The sequence below is a fragment of the Sus scrofa genome, chromosome 8, assembly GCF_000003025.6.
Source record: "Sus scrofa isolate TJ Tabasco breed Duroc chromosome 8, Sscrofa11.1, whole genome shotgun sequence".
NCBI lineage: Eukaryota > Metazoa > Chordata > Mammalia > Artiodactyla > Suidae > Sus > Sus scrofa.
This window is the reverse complement of record NC_010450.4, coordinates 131,518,178-131,544,485: the sequence shown is the minus strand read 5'-3', so window position 1 is coordinate 131,544,485 and position 26,308 is coordinate 131,518,178. Positions and strand designations below refer to the sequence as shown.

Here is a 26,308-nt window from a genome sequence, read left to right as displayed (position 1 = left end):
TGGTCATACAGGCAGAAATATCAAGAAGGCATTTGGACATGTGTCTGGTGTTCAGAGGGAGGATTCAGGCTGAAAATAGAAATGTGGGAGTGGTGATTGATATTGAGTGTGCGTGGTGGGGTGAGGGTGAGGAAAGAAGCGGGCGGGTATAGCTCTAGGTTTTTGGCTTGGGCACCTGTTAATAGCACCATTTTCTGTTAGGGAGCATAGATGGGGTAGAGATGCTGAGGTTTTCATAGGTTGATTTATTTAAAACATTCATTTTTCGCTGGAATGGAGATGATCTAAGAAACTGTGTGATCTAATCTGATCCTTTTGTAGATGAGGAAACTGAGGTTCCAGAACAGCTAGCTTCAAATAGACTGGCCACTGCTCTGTTGGCAGTACTAGGGTGCCTGCAATTGTAGGACTATGAAAGTGAATGGCACATCTCTCCAATTCTGAGGTCAATCCAGGCAGCCCTGCACAAAAAAAAAAAAAAAAAAAAGGAGGAAAATAAGAGGAGGAGTTCCCTGGTAGCCTAGCGGTTAAGGACTTGATGTTGTCACTACTGTGGTTTGGGTTAAATCCCTGGCCCTGGGAACCTCCACATACCCAGAGTGCAGGCAAAAAAAAAAAAAAAGAAAGAAAAGAAATAGAGAAACAGAAAGAAAGAAGGAAAGAGGAAGGAAGGAAGGAAAGAAAAAGAAAGAAAGAAACAAATAAACACCTTGAGACTGGTTAGACTGGCTCTCAGGTCAAGTAGCATTTCCTATCTATTTGGGGGAATTATTTGAATTCCAGCATAGATAAAGACACCTTTCGAATATTTTCATGGTCGGCATTTTAACTTCGGGAAACTTTAGGCTGTGGTGCTATTGGGCCAGACCAGGGTGGCAGGGTGGATTTTTTTTTTTTTTAAGGTGGAATAATTGGGCATCTGCTTTGTAGCATTCTATTCTACTGAAAATAACCTCTAGATCGAATAGCTTCAATTGCCATCAGAGATTTTCATTTGCTGCTCTGGGATAGGTTAAGTATAAAGGAAAGCTTGGGTAAAGGAAGCAGAGTGTATTTAGGGAAATGGCTCAAGCCTCCAAGAATTGCACGGAGGCTGTATGATAGTGAGGTCAGCAAATGCAGGTTCAAGCCTCAGCTGGACCTCTAAGTAGCTAAGTGATTGTTTCGTGTTTGGTGAACCTCTGGGCTACAGTTATTTCATCTATAGATTGAGGATAATGAGGTCGCTCACACACAGGGTTGTTCCAGGAAGCAAAGCCATCGCCTAGCAGGGAGAGGAGGCTCTTAATTTCTTCTCTTCCCCACAGTAAAGTATTTACAAGCCACGTCGGTGTTGAGGGTCAATATTAAACCTTCTCCTTGGCCTGATTCCCCACTCTTTCTAATCCATTAAAAAGTGTAGCTTTCTGGCAAGTGAGAATGGTGGTATGGCGGCAGGGGTGGGGAAGACTGTTTCTGAAACAAGCATGGGAATACTCTCAAAGGGAACAGGAGAGAGGCCAGGGAGCCTGGCAGTCCCATGGCAGGGCCCCAGGGGGACAGCAAAGGCTCAGAGGGAGGCTTTACGGCAGGCCCAGGGAGGGCGGTGCCCTACCACAGTCAGGATTTTTGTACCCTGCAAAGGAGGGTTATCAGTCATCAAGATCCTGGTTTTGGACCACAGGGTACCACGACCGCTGAGTATTAGGAGACTTTCCCCATGTGCCTCCAGGCGATGAAAGCCTCTTTGATTTTGGCGAGATCCTCGTAAGTAGCTGGTTGATGGCTGAGATGGATTTTTCCCACTAAGCTGTCGAGAAGTAGGTTCAAAGTTAGGACCTAACTTCATTCAAATAATAGTTGAAAGTCTTCAGACTTAGAGTCACAGGAGTAATTGCCTGATGCTGGTGAATGGAAGCACCCCCCCCTTCTTTTTATGGCCACACCCATGGCATATGGAAGTTCCTGGGCCAGGGATCGGATCCGTGCCTCAGCTGCGGGCTGTGGCAACACCAGATCCTTTAACCCACTCTGCTGGGCTGGGGATCAAACCTGCCTCTTTGCAGCAACCCAAGTCGCTGTAGTTGGTAACCCACTGTGCCACAGTGGGAACTCCTGAATTTTTTTTCTTTTTTTTTTTTGATGCAGAGAATATTCAAAATCCCTGCAGCCTTCATTCACCTTCCAGCAGAGTAGGGCTCCAGCCTCTGGATTCTTTTGGGCGCCTGCTCACTACTGCTGTTTTCGTATCTATTTCAAGTCCTGCAACAGTGTCTATGACACAGGATTGCTGGGGGATTAAATAGCAAACGGTGCCTAGCATGCAGTTCCCATTGACCAAAAGGTACTGATTACCGTTCTGTTAGCATAGCATCCAAGTGCCTGGCAAAAGAGAGAAGTAGTAGTAGTACTTATTTCTCATAATGGTTAATGCCCAAATTCACCCACGTGTTAATGTTAGACAAGAGTGTTAAGAGCCAAAACATGTTTACTGTGAAAAAAGGAAAAGTTATCAGTACACTCTGGGCCTCGGTTATTTTGCTGAAGTTTCACCAACAGCTTTCTCCCAGCCTGCTTCACTACTCCATCTGGCAAAGCTGGAACAGGTATAACTTAATCAAAGGGGTAAACAACCACATCGCTTTCAAAATGAGTTAGAAGCTGATGCAACAGACTCTCTACTCTCTAGTGTCTTTCTCTGCTAACAGGATAGGGCCTACGTGACTCTATAAACTCTGGGGATTCACAGGTACGCCAGTACAGCTAAGGTATGGAGGTGAGTGTAGGTCACATGATTCAAATATAATGAAGTTTTGGAAAGCAGGGCTTTGGGTTTTTTTTTGCTTTTTAGGGCCGCACTCGTGGCATATGTAAGTTCTCAGGCTGCAGGTGGAGCTGGAGCTACAGCTGCTGGCCTACACCACAGCCACAGCAACATGGGATCGGAGCTGCATCTGTGACCTACACCACAGCTCACAGCAACGCCGGATCCTTAACCCACTAAGCAAGGCCAAGGATCGATGCCACAGCCTCATGAATACCAGTTGGATTCGTTTCCGCTGCGCCGCAGTGGGAATTCCCCAAAGGCAGGTGTTTTTGACTTAAATTTACATCAACTAAATGTAGAATATAGTTCAAGAGCAATTGTGTTTTGATTTTCTGTGTTAGAAGAAGTTAATTGATGGGAAAGGAGGAGAAATTTATTATAGACATGATACCTTCTGATAAAATTTTCTCATATGTTATGGAATCTATAGCATAACCACCTTTCTTTAGATTTCCATATACTAAGAAGAAAAGGGGGAAAAAGACCTTGGTCACATACTCCCTTTCCCTTTCGTTTGAAGGTTAAGCCATGTTCTGTTCAAAACAAAAAGATGGAAACACCAAAAGTTTAAGTTTGATCCATTTATTATCGTTGCCACTTATGGGTACATTCTCCCAATTCTCTGTCTCAAGTCCCAGTGGTGCTTTTATACGTGCAACATATGTTCGTCCCTGGTTTCCTTGCGCTGAAATGTCTGGCACTGGAATGTGGGTGATTTCTCAGGAAACAGGGTAGAGTGAGTAGGATGAAATGTTTGAGCATCACAGGAACTCGACATGAAATGCCACTAGACAGTCCTTCATTATATTTAGCTAGCTTGAAGTTTCTGTTTTTATACAGACTAGAAAAGGAAACATGTGAATTATACAAAATTTAAGCGTAGTTAAAAATAAAAATATATCTTAAATATTTGTAGTACAAACTTTGCAAAGCCTTCAGATGAGCCACAAAATTTTGGAGCTTATTTACTGTAAAACTGTTTTTCTTTTCTCTGTGGTTTTCCATAAGATCAGTTCCCAAGATATATCTATATATTCTCTGAAATTAGGACCTGCCAGAGCCTCAAAAGATAGTTTTGAAGAAAAAAAAATATATAATTAGGAAAAGCAGAAGTCCAAACATCAAAATTCTGATTAATATTAGATGAAATCAACTTAAGCTTAGTAAACCAATTTTTAAAAAACCAAGCACTCATTGTTCATTAACTTTATAACCAATAACTGCATCAAACCTAACATTGATCTTTCGTTTTAAAACTGCCAAGAAACGCTCAGGAAGGATCCTAAAAGAAAGATATAAGAAAATAATTAGGAAATTAATATTAAGTACATGTGTCGAATCCTTATATTGATCATGTATCATGTCCATGGTCATCTTAGAGAAGATTAAAAACTTCGACTCTGTGTTACTACTACATGTTTTCCCAATGAAATCTATTTCCTTTCCTAAAAAAAAAGGACAGAGGTTTAACCTTCTTTAGGGGAGAAGTGACTTGAAGGATTTAGTTTTCAAAATAAATATATTCCTTTATTTTTCAATAGATCTAAGAGACCAAGTGTATAGAACTGAATAGTTCATATGTTAAAGGCTTTTTAAAAAAGAAACCTGACACTAGAAAAGAAGTAAGAATAGGAACTAATTTTATACTTTATAATCCAAAATCTATTAAAATGTTCCATTAAGAGACTGGGGAAGCAGAACTGCTGAAAGGGGTAAGTACTTGGTTTTGAGCACAATGCTGAACAAGTTAACTTTTGAATTTAAATTCCTCACATGTAAACAAAAGATTTAATATCTATCCCGTGGTGTTCTTGTGAAGAGTCAGTGTGCTAATATCAAGTGCCTTAAATGGTGATGGACACACAGTAGGTTTAGTGTTTTTCTCCCCGCCTTATACTTAAGAATATTGAGGAACCTGCCACATTCCAGTAAGCCTGAGAGAAACTAAATAGAATAGGTAAGTCAGTCTAACCATATACAGACATCTGCTTAGAGGGCGTTAGAATTAAGGTTTGGAAATTGAGTATCAAACAGTAAGAGGAAAATCAGGGCAATATGAATAAGAGTGGATATTACAATAACAGTGGATGTTACAATATTGGTGGCATATAACATTTATTACTTACACTAAGCTGAATATTTTAAATGCATTATTTTATTTATTGCTTATAGCCCAATAAAGTCTCGTTATTTGTGTGTGACATGAAGAAAAGGTGAGGTTCAAAGAAGTTAAGTAATTTATCCACATTCCTGTTGCAAACAAGTCACACAAGCACAGCTTCATCTAACTCCAGAATACAAACTTTGAGTCTCCATGTTAAAGGTCTAGGTAACAACTAAGTTATTCAATCAACAAACATTTTGGTGCCTCCTATGTGTCCACCAACTCTTCAAAGTTTTGGGGATACAGTGATGAAAACCAGGCAAAATTCTTTCCCACAGTTACATTCTAAAAGACCGTGACCACCAAGTGCTTACATAATGTGAAAAGCAGAATGTGAAAATCTTAAAATAGGTTTTAATGCTTTTATTCACCAAGGAGATCCTTGAGCTTTACTACCTAAACCCCTAAGGTATTTTTAACCATAGCTCCTAGCAGAAGGAGCTAAAAAGCCTCACACAAGTCACTTATACTTTCGATCTCTTGAATTTTCCAAGACTCCGAATTTAAGTTATTCAGAGAATTACTAGTCTAACTAGTTAAGATCTCTGAACCAATGGCTCGTTGCCTGTTAAAATAGAGATTTCTGGATCCCTACGCAAACATATTAGAATCTCTAGAGGTGAGATCGAGGTAGTGACCCCTGATGGGGAAGCTTGATTCTAGAGGCTTTTTTTTCTCTCTGATCTAAGGCACCTTTTCACTTTCCCTATTACCTCACCAGCCTCAAAGCCACACAGCTTGCCCAGAAGGGTAACAGGACAATGTGTTATGACAAGGCATTCTTGTTTCCAATCTCGGCTGTATACTAGAATCATCGGGGAGCTCCTGCTGTGGTGCAGTGGGTTAAGAACCTTGACTGCAGGGTTTAATCCCTGGCCTGGCACAGTGGGTTAAAGGATCTGGCATTGCTACAGCTGTGGCATAGGTCACAGTTGCGGCTCAGGTTTAATCCTTGGCCTGGGAACTTCCATATGCCATAGGTACGGCCATAAAAAAAGAAGGTTGTATCTCTCTGAGACCAGGCCAAAACTCCAGACCAATTAAATCAAAATATGGGAGAGCAGATTTTAGACATTAGCATTTTGAAAACACTCAAGTGAATTCCAATGGGCACCAAAGTTGAGAACTACTGCTCAAAAGAAACATTTCTCAAATTGGAATATGCATACAAATCACCTGAGGTCTTATTAAAATGCAAATTCTGATTCATGATTCTATGTTTCCAACAACTTCCAAGTGATGCTGATGGACCACATTTGAAGTGGCAAGGCTCAAAGGACTCTAAAATAATATTTACTAATATAATTTAATATAATATAAAATAAATAATCTTTCATTTAGCAACTTCTATGCTTCAATATGATTTTGCCCAAAGGAAGAGCTCAATGATTACATGTTGTAGATTTAAATGAATATCTAGGGAGTTCTCATTGTGGCTCGGTGGTTAACAAATCCGACTAGGAACCATGAGGTTGTGGGTTCGATCCCTGGCCTTGCTCAGTGGGTTAAGGATCCGGCGTTGCCGTGAACTGTGGTGTAGGTTGCAGACATGGCTCGGATCCCGAGTTGCTGTGGCTCTGGTGTAGGCTGGCGGCTACAACTCCGATTCGACCCCTATCCTGGGAACCTCCATGTGCCGCAGGAGCGGCCCAAGAGAAAGGCAAAAAACAACAAAAAAAACAAAAAAGTGAATATCTAAAACCTAACTGTGATCTCCTACAATATCACTGTCCCATAATTCCATTATGTGATAATGCTTAAAAACGATCCTCCTTCAGCAGAAATTGGCAGAACATTGTAAATCAACTGTAATAAAAAAATTAAAAAAACTTATCCTCCTTCATAGGCATTCATTTATAAGACAGGACTTTCAGAACTATACAAATTTCTTTCTCAAAAAAACCTTAAAAACTTGGAAATTATTCAATTCCTTTACCCAACTGCTGTACCAGTCATGCTAGAATGATTAAAATGTGATTTTTAAAATGGATGGATTCCTTAAGCCTATTCTTTTTACTAATTTAGTTCCATATAATTGTGCTTTATCACATGCCTAGTTTTAAGTCTGCGCAAAAACATGTAATAGGTAATCTTTATTTATAATACTGACACATATAACTGTTGCTTACCTTTCTAACACGGTTAAAAAGTTTATAGAAGATGGAATAAAGATCATTTTCTGCTCAGTCAGGATCCCGTTTATTAGCCTATTCACCACTTCCTCAGGTTCCAGGAGGGGTCCCAAACTGAAATCAGAAGCAATCTTGAGAAACAAGACATTTCACTGCGGTTTCAACTTTGGCTTGGTGCAAGCTAAATTATCACACAACCCGTAACATAATTGACTTGTAGCATCTAGCCCATCACGGCTGCTCAAAAATGGCAGCTGTTTTAATATTAGTAACAATAACAAAACAAAACTATTTATTTAGTGCTTATCATGTACTGTATACTGTGTTGAACACTCTACATAGGTTATCTCACTAAAGTTTTCCAACAGCCCTATGAAGGAGATACTATGGTCCCTAGTATTACAGGAGTAACTGGGACTCAAAAATAACTTAGCTAGACTAGGACTGATGAATTAACTTTTAATTCTTTAGAGGTCTTGGGAAAGAAGCTAGATGCCACTATACAAGTTTTATTATTATATCAAGACTATTTAGTGAACAATTTCTAAGGTATCTAGAGGAACTGAAACACAAGAATATGCCCAGCTCTAAGGCCTTGATCTTCTTATGGGAACCCTTATATTTATTTATTTATTTTTTAATTTATTTATTTTTTGTCTTTTTGCCTTTCTAGGGCCGCACCTGCGGCATGTGGAGGTTCCCAGGATAGGGGTTGAATCGGAGCTGTAGACGCCGGCCTACGCCAGAGCCACAGTAACTCGGGATCCAAGCCGGGTCTGCGACCTACATCACAGCTCATGGCAACGCCAGATCCTTAACCCACTGAGCAAGGCCAGGGATCGAACCCTCAACCTCATGGCTCCTAGTCGGATTTGTTAACCACTGCGCCACGACAGGAACTCCATGGGAACCCTTATATTTGCTAGATTTAATATAATTTTCAGCTGTGTTACTTAGTTCCATGCTACATCTTTACTATGTAATTACCCTGGTATATGCATTACCGAGAAGCAGGTGGCCTTTATTATCTAGATGTCAGTGCACTTAGGATTGAGCTGCACAAGAGTCAGTCCTAAGTTTCTAATATTTTATTAATGATTTAGAAAAGATACGTAATTAAAATAACTCATGAAATTTGCTAATGTCACCAAATTCTTTAGGTGACCAACATCTGGGGAGGCGGATTTTAAATATGTACGACTAGATAAGCGAAGTGAGACAAAAAGAACTGGATAATATTCTTTAAGAACAACTACGGAAGAGTTCATCCTTCAAGAAAAATATGCAGTAAAGTAAAACTGGAACAACTGAAAAGTTTAGTATTATACCGAAAAGTGGGCATGATAATTGGATACATGAGGGAGGGCCGAGCTTAAAACACATAATCTCTCATTCTCAGCACAGGTCAGTCATTTATTATTAGCATACTGTGCTGACCCCAGGGCCCCGACGCAGTAGTACTACACATGAAAAGTTTGGAGATGGGACAGGAGAGGAAATATAATAATGAGAGTGATCTTTCTTGGCTCAATGGAGGCCAAAATGAAAGGCAATGAAAGTCTGAAGAAGACTAAGCAGCCCTTTAGCCTGTGCAATAAGCAAATAATGGGTGACAAGGAGGATGACTCTGGAAATTGAAGGATGCTTGAGTCTTGAAAAGTGTTCAGAGGGAAATTCACTTTTTAACATATTTCAACCAGACTTCGTTATTCCCAGGCTCCATCAAAGCTCACCAACACCTGTGCAAATGATGCAGCACACTCCCATTCACACCAAGGCCTCACTAATCTACCAATCAAATGGTGTTGGATTGACTGCACTTTTCTTAGCTACTTGATCTCTTTACCTAAGGTTTGAGACTTTGTCAGAAGCATTTTCATTAAATTTAATGCAGTCCAATATCAAGATATTAAAAAGACCAAAAGAAAAGGCTTCCAGAAAAAAAATCAGTTTCGTAGCAGAATAAACTCTTAATCATTAAAACGTTAGTATGTGGAAATTTTTTTCCCCTGATAGTCTGATGTTAACAAGAGTTGCAAATCTTATTAAATAAATGTCGATCTCCTAAATAAATGTCGATAATGGATTTTAAAGAAACTACCCCAAAACACTTAGGATCAATCTGTTGGGATAGAGAAGAACGCACGTGGGATCATAAAGATACCTAGGAAGAAGAGTATTTTCAGATAGAAGGCTGAATGATTTTGGAAGTGACATTTCTACTCTTAAAAGCCAGGTTTCTGTTTTTGAGTTTCATTTGAAAAATAGAGATGATACAGTGGTATGCTGGTAAATATGTAACAATTAGGTCTCCAGGGCACAGAATTCCCAGTTTTGCAGCTGGGAATTTGGTATACTTTGGTTTCTTTGGTATACTTCCACCATAGCCAATTTCAAGCTAACAATATAGCTTCACTAACGGAATATAAGCCAGCTTGAGCACTCTGCTGGTAATATGACAGTTCAACGGGAAATGTACATATAAGTTCTTATACACTTATACTATTCAAATGTTACCGGTCACCTTCTTATACAAACGTCTCCTTTTTTTATGGCACTAGCCAATGAAAACTAATGTCTTTCTGTAGCACATACACAAACTGAATATTTATTTTTTATTTTTACTTTTCAGGGCCATATCTGTGGCATATGGAAATTCCCAGGTTAGGGGTTGAATCGGAGTTGCAGCTGGAGCCTATACCACAGTAACGGGAACACAGGATCCGAGTCGCATCTGCGACCTATATCACAGCTTATGGCAACGCTGGATCCTTAACCCTCTGAGTGAGGCCAGGAATCGAACCTACATCCTCAGGGACACTGAGCTGTGTTCTTGACCTGATAAGCTGGAATGGCAACTCCAAACTAAATTTTTAGAGAAAGTAAATTTTGTTATGTATATTACACATAGGAGAGTAGATATTTTAAAATGATTAAATCAGAACATCCAATTACAGTTAACCTAAGAAATTCATATTATGCTGCATTGTTTATATCACCAATAGAAAATAAAAAGATATTTAAGGGAAATACATTTAATTAAAAATTGTTGGGAGTTCCCGTCGTGGCGCAGTGGTTAACGAATCCAACTAGGAACCATGAGGTTGCAGGTTCAATCCCTGGCCTTGCTCAGTGGGTTAAAGGATCCGGCGTTGCCGTGAGCTGTGGTGTAGGTTGCAGACTTGGCTCGGATCCCGCGTTGCTGTGGCTCTGGCGTAGGCTGGTGGCTACAGCTCCGATGCAACCCCTAGCCTGGGAACCTCCACATGCCGTGGGAGCGGCCTTAGATAAAGCAAAAACAAACAAAACAAAAACCTCCACATGCCGTGGGAGCGGCCCTAGATAAAAGCAAAAAAAAAAAAAAAAATTGTTAATATACTTAAAAATGAGCCCCCAAATTCTTTTTTTTTTTTTTTTTTTTAGGGCCGCACCTGCAGTATATGGAAGTTCCCATGCTAGGGGTTGAATCAGAGCTACAGCTGCCGCCTAGCCACAACTACAGCAACACGGGATCCAAGCCACATCTGTGACCTACACCACAGCTCACGCACCATATACTTAACCCACTAAGTGAGGTCAGGGATCGAACCCAAATCCTCACGGATCCTAGTCAGGTTCGTACCTGCTGAGCCATGAAGGGAACTCCCAAGCCCCCACTTTCTTGAAACAAAAAGTTGACAGAATTGAAGGGAGATATGAATAGGTTAGAAATAAGGGTTGGAGACATTTTAATCCCACTTTCAACGATGGACCGAACAGACAGAAGATGAGCAAGGAAAATAGAAAACTTGAGCAACAGTAAAATCAGCTGGACCTAACAGCATCTATAGCACATTATACCCAACAACAGTAGAATATATGTTTTTCTCAAGGGCACAAGAAACATCTCTAGGTCAGATCATATGTTAGACCACAAAGCAAAAGCATTACATTTAAAAATACTGAAATAATACAAAATATGTTCTCAGGCCACAGTAGAATTAAATTAGAAATCAATACACACCCATGTTCACTGCAGCATTATTTACAATATCCAATATACGGAAGTAACCCAAGAGTCCATCAATAGATGAATGGATAAAGAAGATGTGGTATGTACACATACAATAGAATATTATTTAGCCCTTAAAAAAAGAAATCTTGCCATTTGCAATAACATGGATAGATCTAGAAAGTATTATGCCAAGTGAAATAGTCAGAGAAAGACAAATATATTATCTCCCTTGTATGTGGAATATAAAAAACCAATAAAGAAAACAAAACGAAAATAGACTCATAGATAACAGAGAAAAAATGCGTGGTTTCCAGAGGGGAGGAGGTGGAGACAAAACAGGTGAAGGGGATAAAAAGGTCCAAACACGCAATTATGAAACCAGCCACAGAGGTGTAACACAGCATAAGGAACATGGTCAATGATGCTGTGCTAACTTTGTATGCGGATAGATGGTTACTATGCTTACGATGGTGATCATTTCATAATGCATGCAAATGTCAAATCATTATGTAAGTATATTTGAAACTAACATACTATTGTATGTCAACTATATGTCAATTAAAAAAGAAATCAAAAACATATTGTGGAAAATTCACAAATGGGGGAAACTGACCAATGGAACAAAAAAGAAATCACAGGCAGTTATAAAATATTTTCAGATGAATGAAAAAAAACAGAATACCAAGATTTGTGGGATGCAGCAAAAGCAGTGCTCAGAGGGCATTTATAGCTATAAACACCTACATTAAAAAAAGAAGAAAGATCTTGGAGCTCCCATTGTGGTGCAGCAGAAACGAATCTGACTAGGAACCATGAGGCTGTGGATTTGATCCCTGGCCTTGCTTAGTGTTAAGGGATCAGGGTTAAGGATCCGGTGTTGCCGTGAGCTGTGGTGTAGTTTGCAGACATGGCTCGGATCCTGCGTTGCTGTGGCTCTGGTGTAGGCTGGCAGCTACAGTTCCGATTAGACCCCTAGCCTGGGAACCTCCATATGCCGTGGGAGCGGCCCAAAAAATGGCAAAAAGACAAAAAAAAAAAAAAAAAAGAAAGAACTAAACCTAAAACAAAGCAAAATAAAGGAAATAATAAAGATTAAAGCAGAGATAAATAGAGAATAGGTAACAATAGAAAGAATCAGTAAAACCAAAAGTTGGCTCTTTGAAAAGATCAACAGAATTGACAATCCTTTTGCCAGAAGAGACCAAGAAAAAAGAAAGACAAACTATTAAAACCAAGAATAAAAAGGAATTTATTACTGAGTTCACTGCTACTGACCTTACAGAAATAAAAAGGACTATAAGAGAATACTATGTACAATTAAATACGAAAAATTAGGTAATCTAGACAAAATGCATAAATTCCTAGGAACACACAAAACACTAAAACTGATTCAAGAAATAAGAGAAAATCTGAGTAGGCCTTTAACAAAAGATTGAATTAGTAGTTCCCTGGTGGCCTAGTGGGTTCAGGACCTGGCATTGTTACTGCTGTGGCGTGGGCTTGATCCTTAGCCTGCAAATTTCCTTATGCCATGGTTGCAGCCAAAAAAACCCACAGAAACACGCCCCCCCCCAAAGGCTGAATTAGTAATTGAAAAACTCAAAGCAAAGCTCAGGACTTAAAGACTTCATGATGAACACTACCCAACATTTAAAAAACTAACACCAATCCTTCTTGGTCTGTTAAAAAACAGAAGAGGACAGAACTCTTCTCAACTCATTCTATGAGGCCAGAATGACTGTCACGAAAGCCAAAGATATCACCAGAAAACTCCATGCCAATATCACTTCTGAATTCAGATGCAAATATCCTCAATAAAATACTGTCAAACCAAATTCAGCATCATACTACAAGGATTATATAGCATGACCAAGTGAGATTTATTCCAGGGATGCAGGTGGTTCATTACGGGAAAATCTATTAATATAATAGACCATATTCATAGAATGAAGGAAAAGCTCCACATGATCATCTCGATATGTACAGAAAAAACATTTAACAAAAAAAAATCACTCAATGACCTAGGGACACAGGGGAGCTTTCTTAACCTGATTTTTATAGGCACTTGCATAATGTAGTCAGATCTATATAAGCAGAGTGGAATAGAGAAGATAACAGAACTTATTAAACATGGAAAGACAACTGTGAGCCTTTCTAATAATCAAAAATATGCTTCTGTAACATAGAAGTACTGTTTCTTCCCCCAGCAGGTTGGCAAAGATTAAACGTGTGTTAATATTCCAAGCTGGCAAAGGTGAGAGGAACGGACATTGTGTACCCCGCTGGTGGGAAGATAAGTCAGAACAATCCTTTCAAAGGGCAATCTAATAAATCTATCAGAAGTACATAAGTTCCTACTCTTCAACAATTCATTTCAAAGAAACACTTATAGGAGATACGGCAGAAATGAACTGACACAGCAGAAATGAACTGACTAGTACTCATGGCATATGGAGGTTCCCAGGCTAGGGGTTGGAGCGACAGTTGCCAGCCCGCACCACAGCCACAGCAGTGCCAGATCCAAGCCGCGTCTGTGACCCACACCACAGCTCACAGCAACGCCAGATCTGCAACCCACTGAGCAAGGCCAGGGATCGAACCTGCAACCTCATGGTTCCTAGTTGGATTTGTTTCTGCTGCGCCACGACGACGGGAACTCCCCCTGGTTTTATTTTTTAACATTTTTTTTTTCCTTTTTATAGCTGCTCTTGTGGCATATGGAAGTTCGCAGGTTAGGAATTAAATTGGAGCTGCAGCTGAGGCCTATGCCACAGCCACAGCAACACTGAATCCAAGCCACATCTGTGACCCACACCACAGCTGTGGCAACACCCGCTGAGTGAAGCCAGGGATCAAACCTTCATCCTTATAGAGACAAGTTGGATTCTTAACCCACTGAGCCACAGAGGGAACTCCTTAACATAATTTTCAATTGAAGTTTTTCCTGAGAATCATTATTTTAAGTAATTATCTTTTTTCTTTTTTGCTGCACCTTTGTCACGTGGAAGTTCCCAGGCCAGAGATCAAACCTGAGCCACAGCAATGATCCAAGCTGCTACAGTGACAACAATGGGTCCTTAACCTGCTGTGCCATCAGAGAACTCTGAGAATATTTTTTTTTCCTTTTTTCTCAAATACTTCATTGAAAATAGCTTTATTGCTTTTCTGGTGATACATGATGATTATAAAGAAAATTTAAATACTATAGAGAAAAGCCTCTTTAAAGATGCTCCTCTTCCAGAGATAACCACTTTATTGAAAAATTGGATTTCCAGTTAAAGCTTTCCAATTCAAGAGGCTCACTTCTTACTGCATTTCTTGTTCTGGTACATGGAAACACATATCCCATCTTCTTCTTTCTGACTTAACAATATACTGCTGTCGGCTTTCTGTGTTGATATATAAACAGCTACTTTACTCTTTTCTTTTTTTTTTACCTTATTCTTTTCATTGCTAGCCTAACAATCTTTGGATGTAGATCTTCTCTGTTGATGGGCATTTAGATCTCAAATCTTTCATTATTGTAATAAATGCACATCCTTGTTTGTGCATGTATACATATACACATATGTGTTATGTGTTCATATATCCATATACATGTGTGTATATATGTACGTGTGTGTGTGTGTGTATCTTTGCTGTCTTTTCCGACCATTTTATTATAATTTTTTTTTTTAGGGTCACGCTTGTGGCATATGGAAGTCCCTAGGCTCAGGGAAGAATCAGAGGTACAGCTGCCCGCCCACGCCACAGCCAGAGCAGCTACACTACAGCTCACAACAATGCCAGACCCTTGGCCCACTGAGCGAGGCCAGGGATTGAAGCCACATCCTCATGGATACTAGTCAGTTCGTTTCTGCTGTATCACAACAGGAACTCCTATAACTGTTTCTTTGAAATGAATTGTTGAAGAGTAGGAACTTATGTACTTCTGATAGATTTATTACTACATCTAAAGCACATCTTTGATGTGCTTTAAAAGAGAATTTAAGTTCCAAAATTAATATGATAGAAAATATTTTGAATTGGTCATTTAGTGGTTGGTTGTTTCCTTTTTTTTTTCTCGGGGGTGTCCCTCTGCATAAAAATGAGTTTGGTCTGAATCTCAGTTCTGCCAATTATGGGAAAGTGACCTAATCTCTCTAAGCAAAGTACTGTTACAGAGTTTAAAAAAAATCACGATTTTATTTAGGTGTCCGAAATATAAAGTAAGAATTTTCCAGTCTTCTAATTAGAACTAAGTTTCTAGGCTGAAACTTGGGAATCCACTGTACAGTCAGCTTATTTTCAAAAGGGTTCATGTGGCAAACAAGCCGCAGACTCTTCCTTAGCCAGGTTATATTCTTGTGATTAGGCCAGCATCAGGCCAGCTTCTGCTTACTCTCCCCCGATCCACCCTGCGCCCCAGGAAGCCGCCCAATTATTTTTTAATTGTATTGGTAGGGCTTTGCCAGGAGAGGGCACCCTTGCCCAGATGAAGGTTAGCTTTGTGCAGCCTCGTCCTGGGGTTAAGAATTCAATTATAATTTAAAAAATATGTCTTTTTAACTGCTTAAACACTTTAAAGCGTTTTCTAAGTTGTAGTCCTGGGTCACCTCTATCAGAATTACTCGTGAAACACACAGAGGTTCAGGCTCCCTTCTCTACCACTACTCTATCCCAACCAAAGGAAGTAAATCAACGTCTCTGAGGGTAGGATCCTTAGCACGGTTCCCTAGCACTCCTGCAGACGTGTATGTGTACTTAGGTCTGAGAATCACCACTTAAAGAAAGAAAAGAGGAAGGCTCGGCAACTTCACCTGTGTCACTCTATCTGCATTTATATATATTCTCTCTCTCTCTCTCTGTATTTCCCCACAAATCTACAGAAGCTAAAACTGAGGTGAGTGAAAGGCCTCAATATCAAGTGTTTAAAGGATTAAAACATTTAGGAAAACCCACAGAATGGTTCCCATAGAAATCGGCAATCCTGTTGTCTCCGTTTCTGTCTCAACTTACCTGGTACTTGGGTTTTTGATGAAGCCAGTGTTTATGAAATTAGGGCAGAGACATGTTGTTTTGACTCCAGTTCTTTTTAAGGCAGCCAGTTCTTCAGTCAAAGCTTTATGAAATCCAACAGCAGCAAACTTGCTTGAACTGAAAATAAACAGACGACAAAATAAATCAAGAAAGCTGCTGCATCTATTTAGCTCAGAGGTCTGTTTTCCTCAGTTAAGCGTGGTCCTCTGCCAAGGAGCATGGGCAACATCTGAACCTCAGGTTCCTGGCTGAGACCAACTGAACGAGAATCTGCATTCTAGACCATCCTCAAGTAAACTTATAAGCACAGTAAAACCTAAGACCCATTGGTATAACCATTTACTGTATCCCAGCATCATTTATCAGAATGAGAACTCAGTAGGCTTAAATGTCTTGTTAGGAAAATTGGTAGGGTGTTTGTTTTTGGGTCACTGTTTCCATAAAATTTAATGTTGCTATAGACTGTTCATTATTTACTATAATATGTTCATGAAATTCATTGGGAAATTCTCCTGGATAAGTTCTATTCTTCTTTTAAGTCTTCCTCAGAGAGGCCTTGCCTGACCCCTAGTCTAAAATTATTTCCCCATTATACAGCAGTCTCCTGTTTTCTGTGACAGTACATCTTGGATTTGTAATTAAATATTCATTTGGGTGAACTTTTTTATTTTTATTTATTTATTTATTTATTTGTCTTTTGTCTTCTTAGGGCTGCACTCGAGGCATATGGAGGTTCCCAGGCTAGAAGTCTAATTGGAGCTGTAGCTGCCAGCCTACGCCACAGACAGAGAAACGCCAGATCGAGCCGCATCTGTGACCTACACCACAGCTCATGGCAACGCCAGATCCTTAACTCACCGAGCGAGGCCAGGGATCAAACCCTCAACCTCATGGTTCCTAGTCGGATTTGTTTCTGCTGCACCACGATGGGAACTCCTGGGTGAACTTTTTTAATGTCTCGTCCCCACACTTTTACTACAATAATCTCCATGACTGCTTTGGTCTCTAATGAACCTGTGACCGATGGCACGCCTTGTGGTAATGCCAGATCCTGAACCCACTGAGCAAGGCCAGGTATTGAACCCACATCCTCACAGAGACAACGTATATTCTTTTTTCCTTTTCAATGTATATTCGTATTCTTTTTTATTTTACTAATCTGTATTTTCCGATTTTTCTTAACCAACTCCAAAGTGCAGAAATGTATCAAAACTCATAGTTAATGAAATTGCATGTGTTAAAGAAATTTTATATTTTTGAACTTAAGAGTGAATTTGTTTTAGACATACATATATGAAGGCTAAAAGTGAGTGGATTTTTTTCCTGCACTTTGAAATATTATATGAAATTTCTCCTTATTGGAATTTACATGGTGGTGCAATGGGATCGGTTGCATCTCTGGAGTGCTGAGACACAGGTTTAATCCCTGGCTCCAGCATCTGGTAGATCACGGATCTGGTGTTGCTGTAGCTGTGGTGTAGGTCACAACTGTGGCTCAGATCTGATCCCTGGCCCAGAAACTCCATATGCCTGCTGTGGGGTGGCCAAAAAGAAAAAAAAAAAAAATTCTCTTTACTATCAATAATCTGAATTAATGTTTCTTATTCCAAATTCTTTTAAATAACATTGCTTCATGACCTAATGGTCAGGGCTCAGTTTTGCCATATCTTCCCATTTTGGTAACATTCATGTTTATAAACTGGCTATTAAAGTTAAGATACACTAGCCAGAGTTTATAGATGAACAAAAAGAATGTTTGTGAGGATAGTCAGGTTTGTGAGGATAGTCTAATCATACCCACAGAACGGTTGTTCTTAGGGAACAACAAGACAAATGATCTTTATTTTGTTATTTTTCTTCATCTATATTTTCTTTCTCCCTCCGTCTTGTGGCTCAGTGGATTAAGGATCTGAGTGTTGCCACAGCGGAAACTTGTGTTGCTGTAGTGGCATGGGTTCAGTCCGTGGCCCAGGAACTTCCATATGCCATGGGTGTAGTCAAAAAAAAAAAGAAAAGATGAAATACTGCTGAAGCAGTTAAGAATAGATTGACTGTCCAGATTACATACTGTTTCTTTCAGAGCCAGTTTAAGTTGGGTGATCAGCCCTTAGCCCTCAAACTCTAATACGATTTGGCATTTACGGGAGTTCCCGTCGTGGCACAGTGGTTAACTAATCCGACTAGGAACCATGAGGTTGCGGGTTCGGTCCCTGCCCTTGCTCAGTGGGTTGACGATCCGGCGTTGCCGTGAGCTGTGGTGTAGTTTGCAGACGCGGCTCGGATCCTGTGTTGCTGTAGCTCTGGCGTAGGCTGGTGGCTGCAGCTCTGATTCGAGCCCTAGCCTGGGAACCTCCATATGCCGCGGGAGCGGCCCAAGAAATAGCAAAAAAAAAAAAAAAAAAGACGATTTGGCATTTACTTCACTCCCTTGATAAAAGATAGTTTCAGCTGCTGCTGCTGCTAAGCTCATATGCACATATCTCATATGAAAATAAGTTACTGGGAGTTCCCTTAGTGGCTCAGGGCTTAACAAACCCGACTAGGATCCATGAGGATGCGAGTTGGATCCCTGGCCTCACTCAGTGGGTTAAGGATCTGGCGTCGCAGTGAGCTGTGGCGTAGGTCACAGGCACGGCTCGGATCTGGCACTGCTGTGGCTGTGGTGTAGGCCAGCAGCTGTAGCTCCAATTCAACTCCTAGCCTGGGAACCTCCATATGCCGCAGGTGCAGCCCTAAAAGGAAAAAAAAGTTACTTACCTAATCCTATGTCTATATGTTTACACACGTATCCACAGCTGCATTTACAACTACATCTATGTTGCTTCTAGAATTTAGATACTTAATCCCAAAAGAGCACAAACGTAGAAAACAAATTTGAGCATTACGGTATGCATACTTGTTTGTATAGCCACAATTCAACAATGAAGAGCTATTATCTGCTAAAATACAGCAATGGCTAAGAACTTGGCTCTGGTGGTCTCACTGATCAATTCTTCACAGCAAACAGTGGAGCACACTATCACTGGGCCCTGCGTGCTACAGCAAGTCCTCCGTGATGACAATGGTGTGGGTTTTTTAAACGCATAGCTGTGAACATTTGTTTTTACAACAATTCCATTGTTTGAATGTTTTTCATGTTTAGAACTCCAGATTATACTCTCTCTTTATATTGTTTTGTTTCCACAGAATTACTTTATTAAAATTATTAATATTTGTAAGTCAACTGCACTCCAATTAAATTTTTAAATGTAAAAAACAAACAAATAAATAAATAAAATTAACACTAACTTTTTTCACAGTGCAAAAATGTTGCTCTGGTTTTAATTCCTTGCTGCTAAAAGGGATGAAAAATGCTTTAAGCACTTGGCTTCCTATTGGATAATTTCCCTGTAGTCACCTTTAGGAAAGTCAACCTAGGAGAGTATTAATTGGCTATGCTGTTGTTTAAGAGACTTTGGCCAACTCTCTCTGCCTACTTTCGCCACTTCAAGCCCTTCATTGTTGATGGGAGTTCTCATTAAACAGGGTGAGAGGCCACACACAAGTTAAGCCTAGGAACCCAATGACAGAAACACACGTTCACCCACCAATAAGCCAGTAAGAAGGGGATCCCAGCATGCCCAGCTGCTGAAGCCACAGTGACAATATGGCCATGATTATTCTTCATCATCGCTGGAAGAAATGCCTTTGTAGTCTAGAAATAGTTTTAATTAAGAGAGAAAAACATTTTTATTTCCGATTGACAAACCCATTGGGAATATTTCAAAGCAAAGGAATATTTTGTAAACACTGCTCTTTGCATAAATGGAAAAACCTAGATTAACTGCCAAATGTGGCAACATAAGGCAACAGGATAGGATGACCAGATCAGAAAAACTAAGTAAAACAATGGACACTGAAAGCTTTGGGAATCCATCTCATTTAAATTGTTAATGTCTTTTTTGTTGTTTGTTTTTCAGGGCCACACCTGAAGCATATGGAAGTTCCCAGGCTAGGGGTCGAATCAGGGCTACAGTTGCCAGACTATGCAACAGCCACAGCAGCATAGGATCTGAGCCACATCTGCAACCTACACCACAGCTCACGGCAACACCAGATCCTTAACCACTGAGTGAGGGCAGGGATCGAACCCGCTTCCTCATGGATCCTAGTCGGGTTCGTTAACTGCTGAGCCACAAAGGGAGCTCCCTAAATTGTTAACTTCTTATGTCCCCAATTCTTCTTCCTGTCACTGATGTCTTTTATCATCTCATAAACCGAACAGAGTTATTAAAACAGTTTACATTTAATGTGAAACTATTAGAAAACAGTTTGGTTATATCATCAAAATACCAAAGTAATAGCAATCTTCCAATGTCACTGAATGATTCATGCAATAAATATTTATTGAGAACCTACTCTATGCTGGGGATCAAGAAAAAAATACCCTACATTTTAAGAGAGGCAGAAAGAGGCAAATTTGCAAATCATAAAAATGGATATCAGTAACTTGGGAAGATGGCATTCCTGTTGTGGCTCAGTGGGTTAAGAACTTGACTAGTATCTATGAGAATGTGGGTTCGATCCCTGGCCTTGCTCAGTGGGTTAAGGATCCAGCGTTGCTGTAAGCTGCAACACAGGTCACAGATGCAGTTTGCACCTAGTGTTGCTGTGTCTGTGGCGTAGGCCTCAGCTGCAGCTCCAATTCCATCCCTAGCCTGGGAACTTCCTTATGCTGCAGGTGTGACTCAAAAAAAACAAAACAAAACAAAGCAAATAGATGCAAACTACTGCATTTGGACTGGATAAGCAATGAGATCCTGATGGAGAGCACAGGGAAATATATCTGGTCACTTATGATGGAACATGATGGAGGATAATATGAGAAAAAGAATATATATATATATATGTATATATATAGTACATATATGGTAGAAGTTGACAGAACACTGTAAATCAACTATAATGGAAAAAATAAAAATCATATTTAAAAAACCCTTGGGGAGTTCCCGTTGTGGCGCAGTGGTTAACGAATCCAACTAGGAACCATGAGGTTGTGAGTTCGGTCCCTGCCCTTGCTCAGTGGGTTAATGATCTGGTGTTGCCGTGAGCTGTGGTGTAGGTTGCAGACGCGGCTCAGATCCCGCATTGCTGTGGCTCTGGCGTAGGCCGGTGGCTACTGCTCCGATTCGACCCCTAGCCTGGGAACCTCCATATGCCGAGGGAGCAGCCCAAGAAATAGCAAAAAGACAAAAAACAAAAACAAACAAACAAACAAAAAACCCTTGGGAATGTTAATATAAAATAATACTACATTTTTGCCAATCCAATTTTTTTAAATTGAAGTATAGTTGATTTATAATATTGTATTCATTTCAGGTGTAGAGCAAAGTGATTTATAGCTATATCTATATATATACATATATACACATATGTATATTCTGATTATTTTCCATTAAAGGTTATTACAAGGTATTGAATATAATTCCCTGTGCTATACAGTAAATCCTTTTTATCTATTTTATGTATAGTAGTTTGTATCTGTTAATCCCATACTCCTAATTTGTCCCCGCCTCCTCTCCCTCTCCGCAGTAAACATAAATTAGTTTTCTATGTCTGTAAGTTTGTTTCTGTTTTGTATATAGATTTATTCGTATTTTTTTTTGATTCTACATTTAATCTAATACTTGGTTTTGTCTGACTTAGTATGATCAACTCTGTATCCATCCATATTGCTGTAAATGACAATATTTCATCCTTTTTATGGCTGAATAATATTCCGTTGTATAAATATACCACATTTTCTTAAGCCAATTATCTGATGATGGACCCCTGTGTTGCTTCTATATCCTAGCTATTGTAAACAGTGGTGTTATCAACAACTGGGTCACATGTATTTTTTCAACTTAGAGTTTTCATTTTTTTCAGATATATACCCAGGAGTGAGATTGCTAGATCATATGATAGCTCTATTTTAAGACTTTTCTTTTTCTTTTTATGGCTACACCTGCTGCATATGGAAGTTCCCAGGCTAGGGTTCAAACTGGCTACAGCTGAGGCCTACGCCACAGCCATGGCAACACCAGATCTGAGTTGAATCAGTGACCTACACCACAGCTTGCAGTAACACCAGATCCTTAACCCACTGACTGAGGCCAGGGATCAAACCTGCATCTTCATGGATACTAGTGTTCTTAAGCCACTGACTCACACGAGAGCTCCTATTTTTAGGGTTTTTTTTTTTTTTTTTTTTTTTTGTCTTTTTGCATTTTTTCTAGGGCTGCTCCTGCAGCATATGGAGGTTCCCAGGCTAGGGTCTAATTGGAGCTGTGGCTGTCAGCCTACACCACAGCCACAGCTACAGCAACTTGGGAACCGAGCTGCGTCTGCGACCGACCTACACCACAGCTCACGGCAACACCAGATCCTTAACCCGCTGAGTGAGGCCAGGGATCAAACCCACAATCTCATGGTTCCTAGTTGGATTTGTTAACCACTGAGCCACCACGGGAACTCCTATTTTTAGTTTTTTAAGGAGCCTCCATATCTTTTTCCATAGTGGCTGCACCAATTTACATTCTGAGATTACTCATCCCAAACTCACCTCCAAGAACTTTGAGGGACTCTTTTATGAACTTGCTATTTGACCAATATTTAAACTTTCTTTCCTTTATTCTCTGTCTCTCTATATATACAATTTAAGACTGTGAATAGTGAGATTCATAATAACGTTTGCAATTTGGGGAGCAGGAAATAACCTGAAGCCCGAGTCTCGTGAGAACCTGAAAGTAAACTGGGTTTATCTTTTATGGAATCACAGCAGGTGATTCAGATGACAATCTCTAAGCCTGTCTTTCATCGCTAAACAGGATCCCACAGAAATGCGAAATTCTAATTTAGAATGAAAAGATATATAACAGCTGAAGTTTATTTATTTATTTTTTGCCTTTTGGGGCCACACGCATGGCATATGGAAGTTCCCAGGCTAGGGGTCAAAGCAGAGCTGTAGCTGCTGGCCTACACCACAGCCGCAGCAATGCAGGATCTGAGCCACATTTGCAGTCTACACCACAGCTCACGTCAACACCAGATCCTTAACCCACTGAGCGAGGGCAGAGATCAAACCCACACCCTCGTGGACACCAGTCAGGTTCATAACCCGCTGAACCACAATGGGAACTCCTGCTAAAGTTTATTCCTATTAATGTTATTAACATTTTTCTGATGGATGAGAATGTTTGACAGGATTTGATCATAGTATAAAAAATGGTCTCTTTGTATAACGTTATCCCCTGGTACATTAAATTCAGTACAATACTTTAGTACTGTCTTTAGTATTGATTTGATATCCTTATGTCTGCTGAAAGCTCCACTTTAAACTTAATCATTGGATTATACAAAAGTGTATGTTTTTCTAAAAGAAGATATACTTACCCAGAAATGTGCAAGTATATTAACTTCAAAAGTCTTTTCAATCTGAGGGTCTTGTGTAGCAAACAAATCTGATGTGTAGACTACACCAGCATTATTTACTAAAATACTAACGTCTCCAACTTCTGCCTTCACCTTTAAAAATAAAATAAGAAAAATATTTGCAACGTTAAGGGGTCTGAGATAGGCTTGCATGCAATGACTATTAAAGGAATGTAATTTTTCTATTAGATGTGGGGAAAACTATGACACATATAATTTTGTAATCTATGTGTGTCAAACGGAAAAAAAAAAAACCTTTAAAGTACTTAACTTCACAATAACCCTATCTGTAAGTCTACTAGGAGAAATTTTCTTTCACAATTTAGTCTCTTGGAGTTCCCGTCGTGGCGCAGTGGTTAACGAATCCGACTAGGAACCATGAGGTTGCGGGTTCGGTCCCTGCCCTTGCTCAGTGGGTTAACGATCCGGCGTTGCCGTGAGCTGTGGTGTAGGTTGCAGACGCGGCTCCAATCCAGCGTTGCTGTGGTTCTGGTGTAGGCCAGTGGCTACAGCTCCGATTCAACCCCTAGCCTGGGAACCTCCATATGCCGCGGGAGTGGCCCAAGAAATAGCAACAACAACAACAACAACAAAAAAGACAAAAGACAAAAAAAAAAAAAAAAAAAAAAAAAAAAAAAAAAAAAAAAACCATTTAGTCTCTTGATTTTGTTCCATTGATTACAGCCGAGGCATTTGCTTAAGAAAAACCTAACCAGGGACAGATAAGCAGCACTTACTTTTTAAATACTATTTCAATAGGTAAGCAGAAAAAAAAATTAAATTCATTGGCAAAGGTAAGGACATAAAAAATTATGGGTGAACCATGTAAGACTGAGTAGAGAAGTAAGTGGCCACATCTTCTATTACATGTCCTATTTTTTCATTTCTGTGGTCACTTCATCTACTGCTCACCAACCTTTCCCCACCAGGTGACAAGAGGCTTAGGGGTTAGCAATGCAAGAGTATCTTCTTCCGTATTTCTGTGGTTCTTTGCATAACTAAGCTTCTGGTGTTTGGTTCCTAGAGTTACAGTACATGTTGTCATACACTGTGTTCCAAGTAAAAGCTATTTGGAGTTATTATTTGGATAGTGCTGTGGTGTGCTGGGGGGCTGAGGGTGAAGTGGTATATAGCCCACTAAAGCCTCCCACTCTGCTATACATTTTTCAAAATTTCATTTTTTGCCTCATTTAATTCTCACAATTCTATGAGACAGTTAACTCATATATTTGTTTTAAAGGTCAGAAATATGAAAGGGCTGTTTCTTGCTCAAAGTCATGTGGGTGTCAAAGGTCACACGGAGCTGGTACTCTTTGAGATCCTCTGAACTCAGAGCCCAAGAAAAGCCACCTCAGACAGAAAGGAAGCCAGGGTGAAGGCCCATCAACACCTCAGGCGGATATTAGGGTGTCAGGAGGACATCAGTGGGTCACTGCTGAACGCTCGCAGCCGGAACTGAATTTCACCAGGTTGCATTTAAATTATTGGTGTGTCAAGTGGAGTTGTTTGGCCCTTGATGAATACTATTTGTACCTATACCCACATCTCAAACACAACATAAAAACTTGTTTCAGAATAATGCCCTTAAGTGACTGGCAAAAACAGGACATTCTGTGTGGCTGAATTGATGAAGCTGCCATAATGCTTCCAAATTAATATGACTCAAGATATAAATTATTGTTTCATATCGTCAAAGTCATGCTTGACCCTTTCTTCATCCTTGAGCTCTCCCTCATCACGTGTTGTCTTCCCCAGTGTTTGCATATTTCTTAATAATAAAAACAAGCTGAAAGTTTAACAGTTTAGGTGACATAAAATTGTCCCAATACCAAAATAGCCACTTCAAAATAGCTACATCAATCCAGACACCTACAGTCAATTAATCTTAGAAAAGGAGGCAAAAATATAAAGTGGGAAAAAGACACTGTTTTCAGCAAATGTTGCCAGGAGACCTAGACAGACACATGTATATCAATGAAACTGGAACACACCCTACACCATGCACAAAAATAAACTCAAAATGGCTTAAAGACGTAAATGTAGGAGTTCCCGTTGTGGCTCAGTGGTTAATGAATCCGACTAGGAACCATGAGGTTGCAGGTTTGATCCCTGGCCTTGCTTAGTGGGTTAAGGGTCTGGCATTGCCATGAGCTGTGGTGCAGGTCACAGACACGGCTTGGATCCCACGTTGCTGTGGCTCTGGTGTAGGCCAGCGGCTACAACTCCAATTAGATGCCTAGCCTGGGAACCTCCATGTGCCACGGTAGCAGCCCTAGAAAAGGCAAAAAGACAAAAAAAAAAAAAAAAAGACTTAAATGTAAGACAAGACACCATCAAACTCCTAGAAGAGAACTTGGGCAAAACATTCTCTGATATCAACCTTACAAATGTTTTCTCAGGTCAGTCTCCCAAAGCAACAGAGATAAAAGCAAAAATAAACCACTGGGACCTAATCAAACTGACAAGCTTTTGCACAGCAAAGGAAACCATAAAAAAAAAAAAAAAAAAGACAACTGACAGAACGGGAGAAAATAGTTTGAAATGATGCAACTGATAAGGACTTAATCTCTAAATATACAAACAGCTTATACAACTCAACAGCAAAAAAACAAACAACCCAATTGAAAAATGGGCAAAAGACCAGAACAGACATTTCTCCTAAGAAGATATACAGATGACCAACAAGCACATGAAAAAATGCTCAATGTCAAGGATTATTAGAGAAATGCAAATCAAAACTA

The 26,308-nt window shown here is 39.9% G+C and overlaps 1 protein-coding gene across 3 annotated transcripts in view; it reads right to left on the bottom strand.

The window, feature by feature from the left end:
• The window catches only part of LOC100520923 (estradiol 17-beta-dehydrogenase 11), a 68,532-nt gene continuing 45,596 nt past the window's right edge, over positions 3,373 to 26,308 (bottom strand). For all 3 annotated transcript variants that reach the window (XM_021101772.1, XM_021101774.1, XM_021101775.1), the window contains exons 5-9: positions 23,529 to 23,660; positions 19,703 to 19,809; positions 16,095 to 16,232; positions 7,100 to 7,216; positions 3,373 to 4,088 (exon numbers count right to left, since the gene is read on the bottom strand). In XM_021101772.1, the coding sequence (XP_020957431.1) occupies positions 3,998 to 4,088; positions 7,100 to 7,216; positions 16,095 to 16,232; positions 19,703 to 19,809; positions 23,529 to 23,660 (585 nt within the window). In that variant the 3' untranslated portion in view covers positions 3,373 to 3,997. The remainder of the gene's footprint in view (positions 4,089 to 7,099; positions 7,217 to 16,094; positions 16,233 to 19,702; positions 19,810 to 23,528; positions 23,661 to 26,308) is intronic.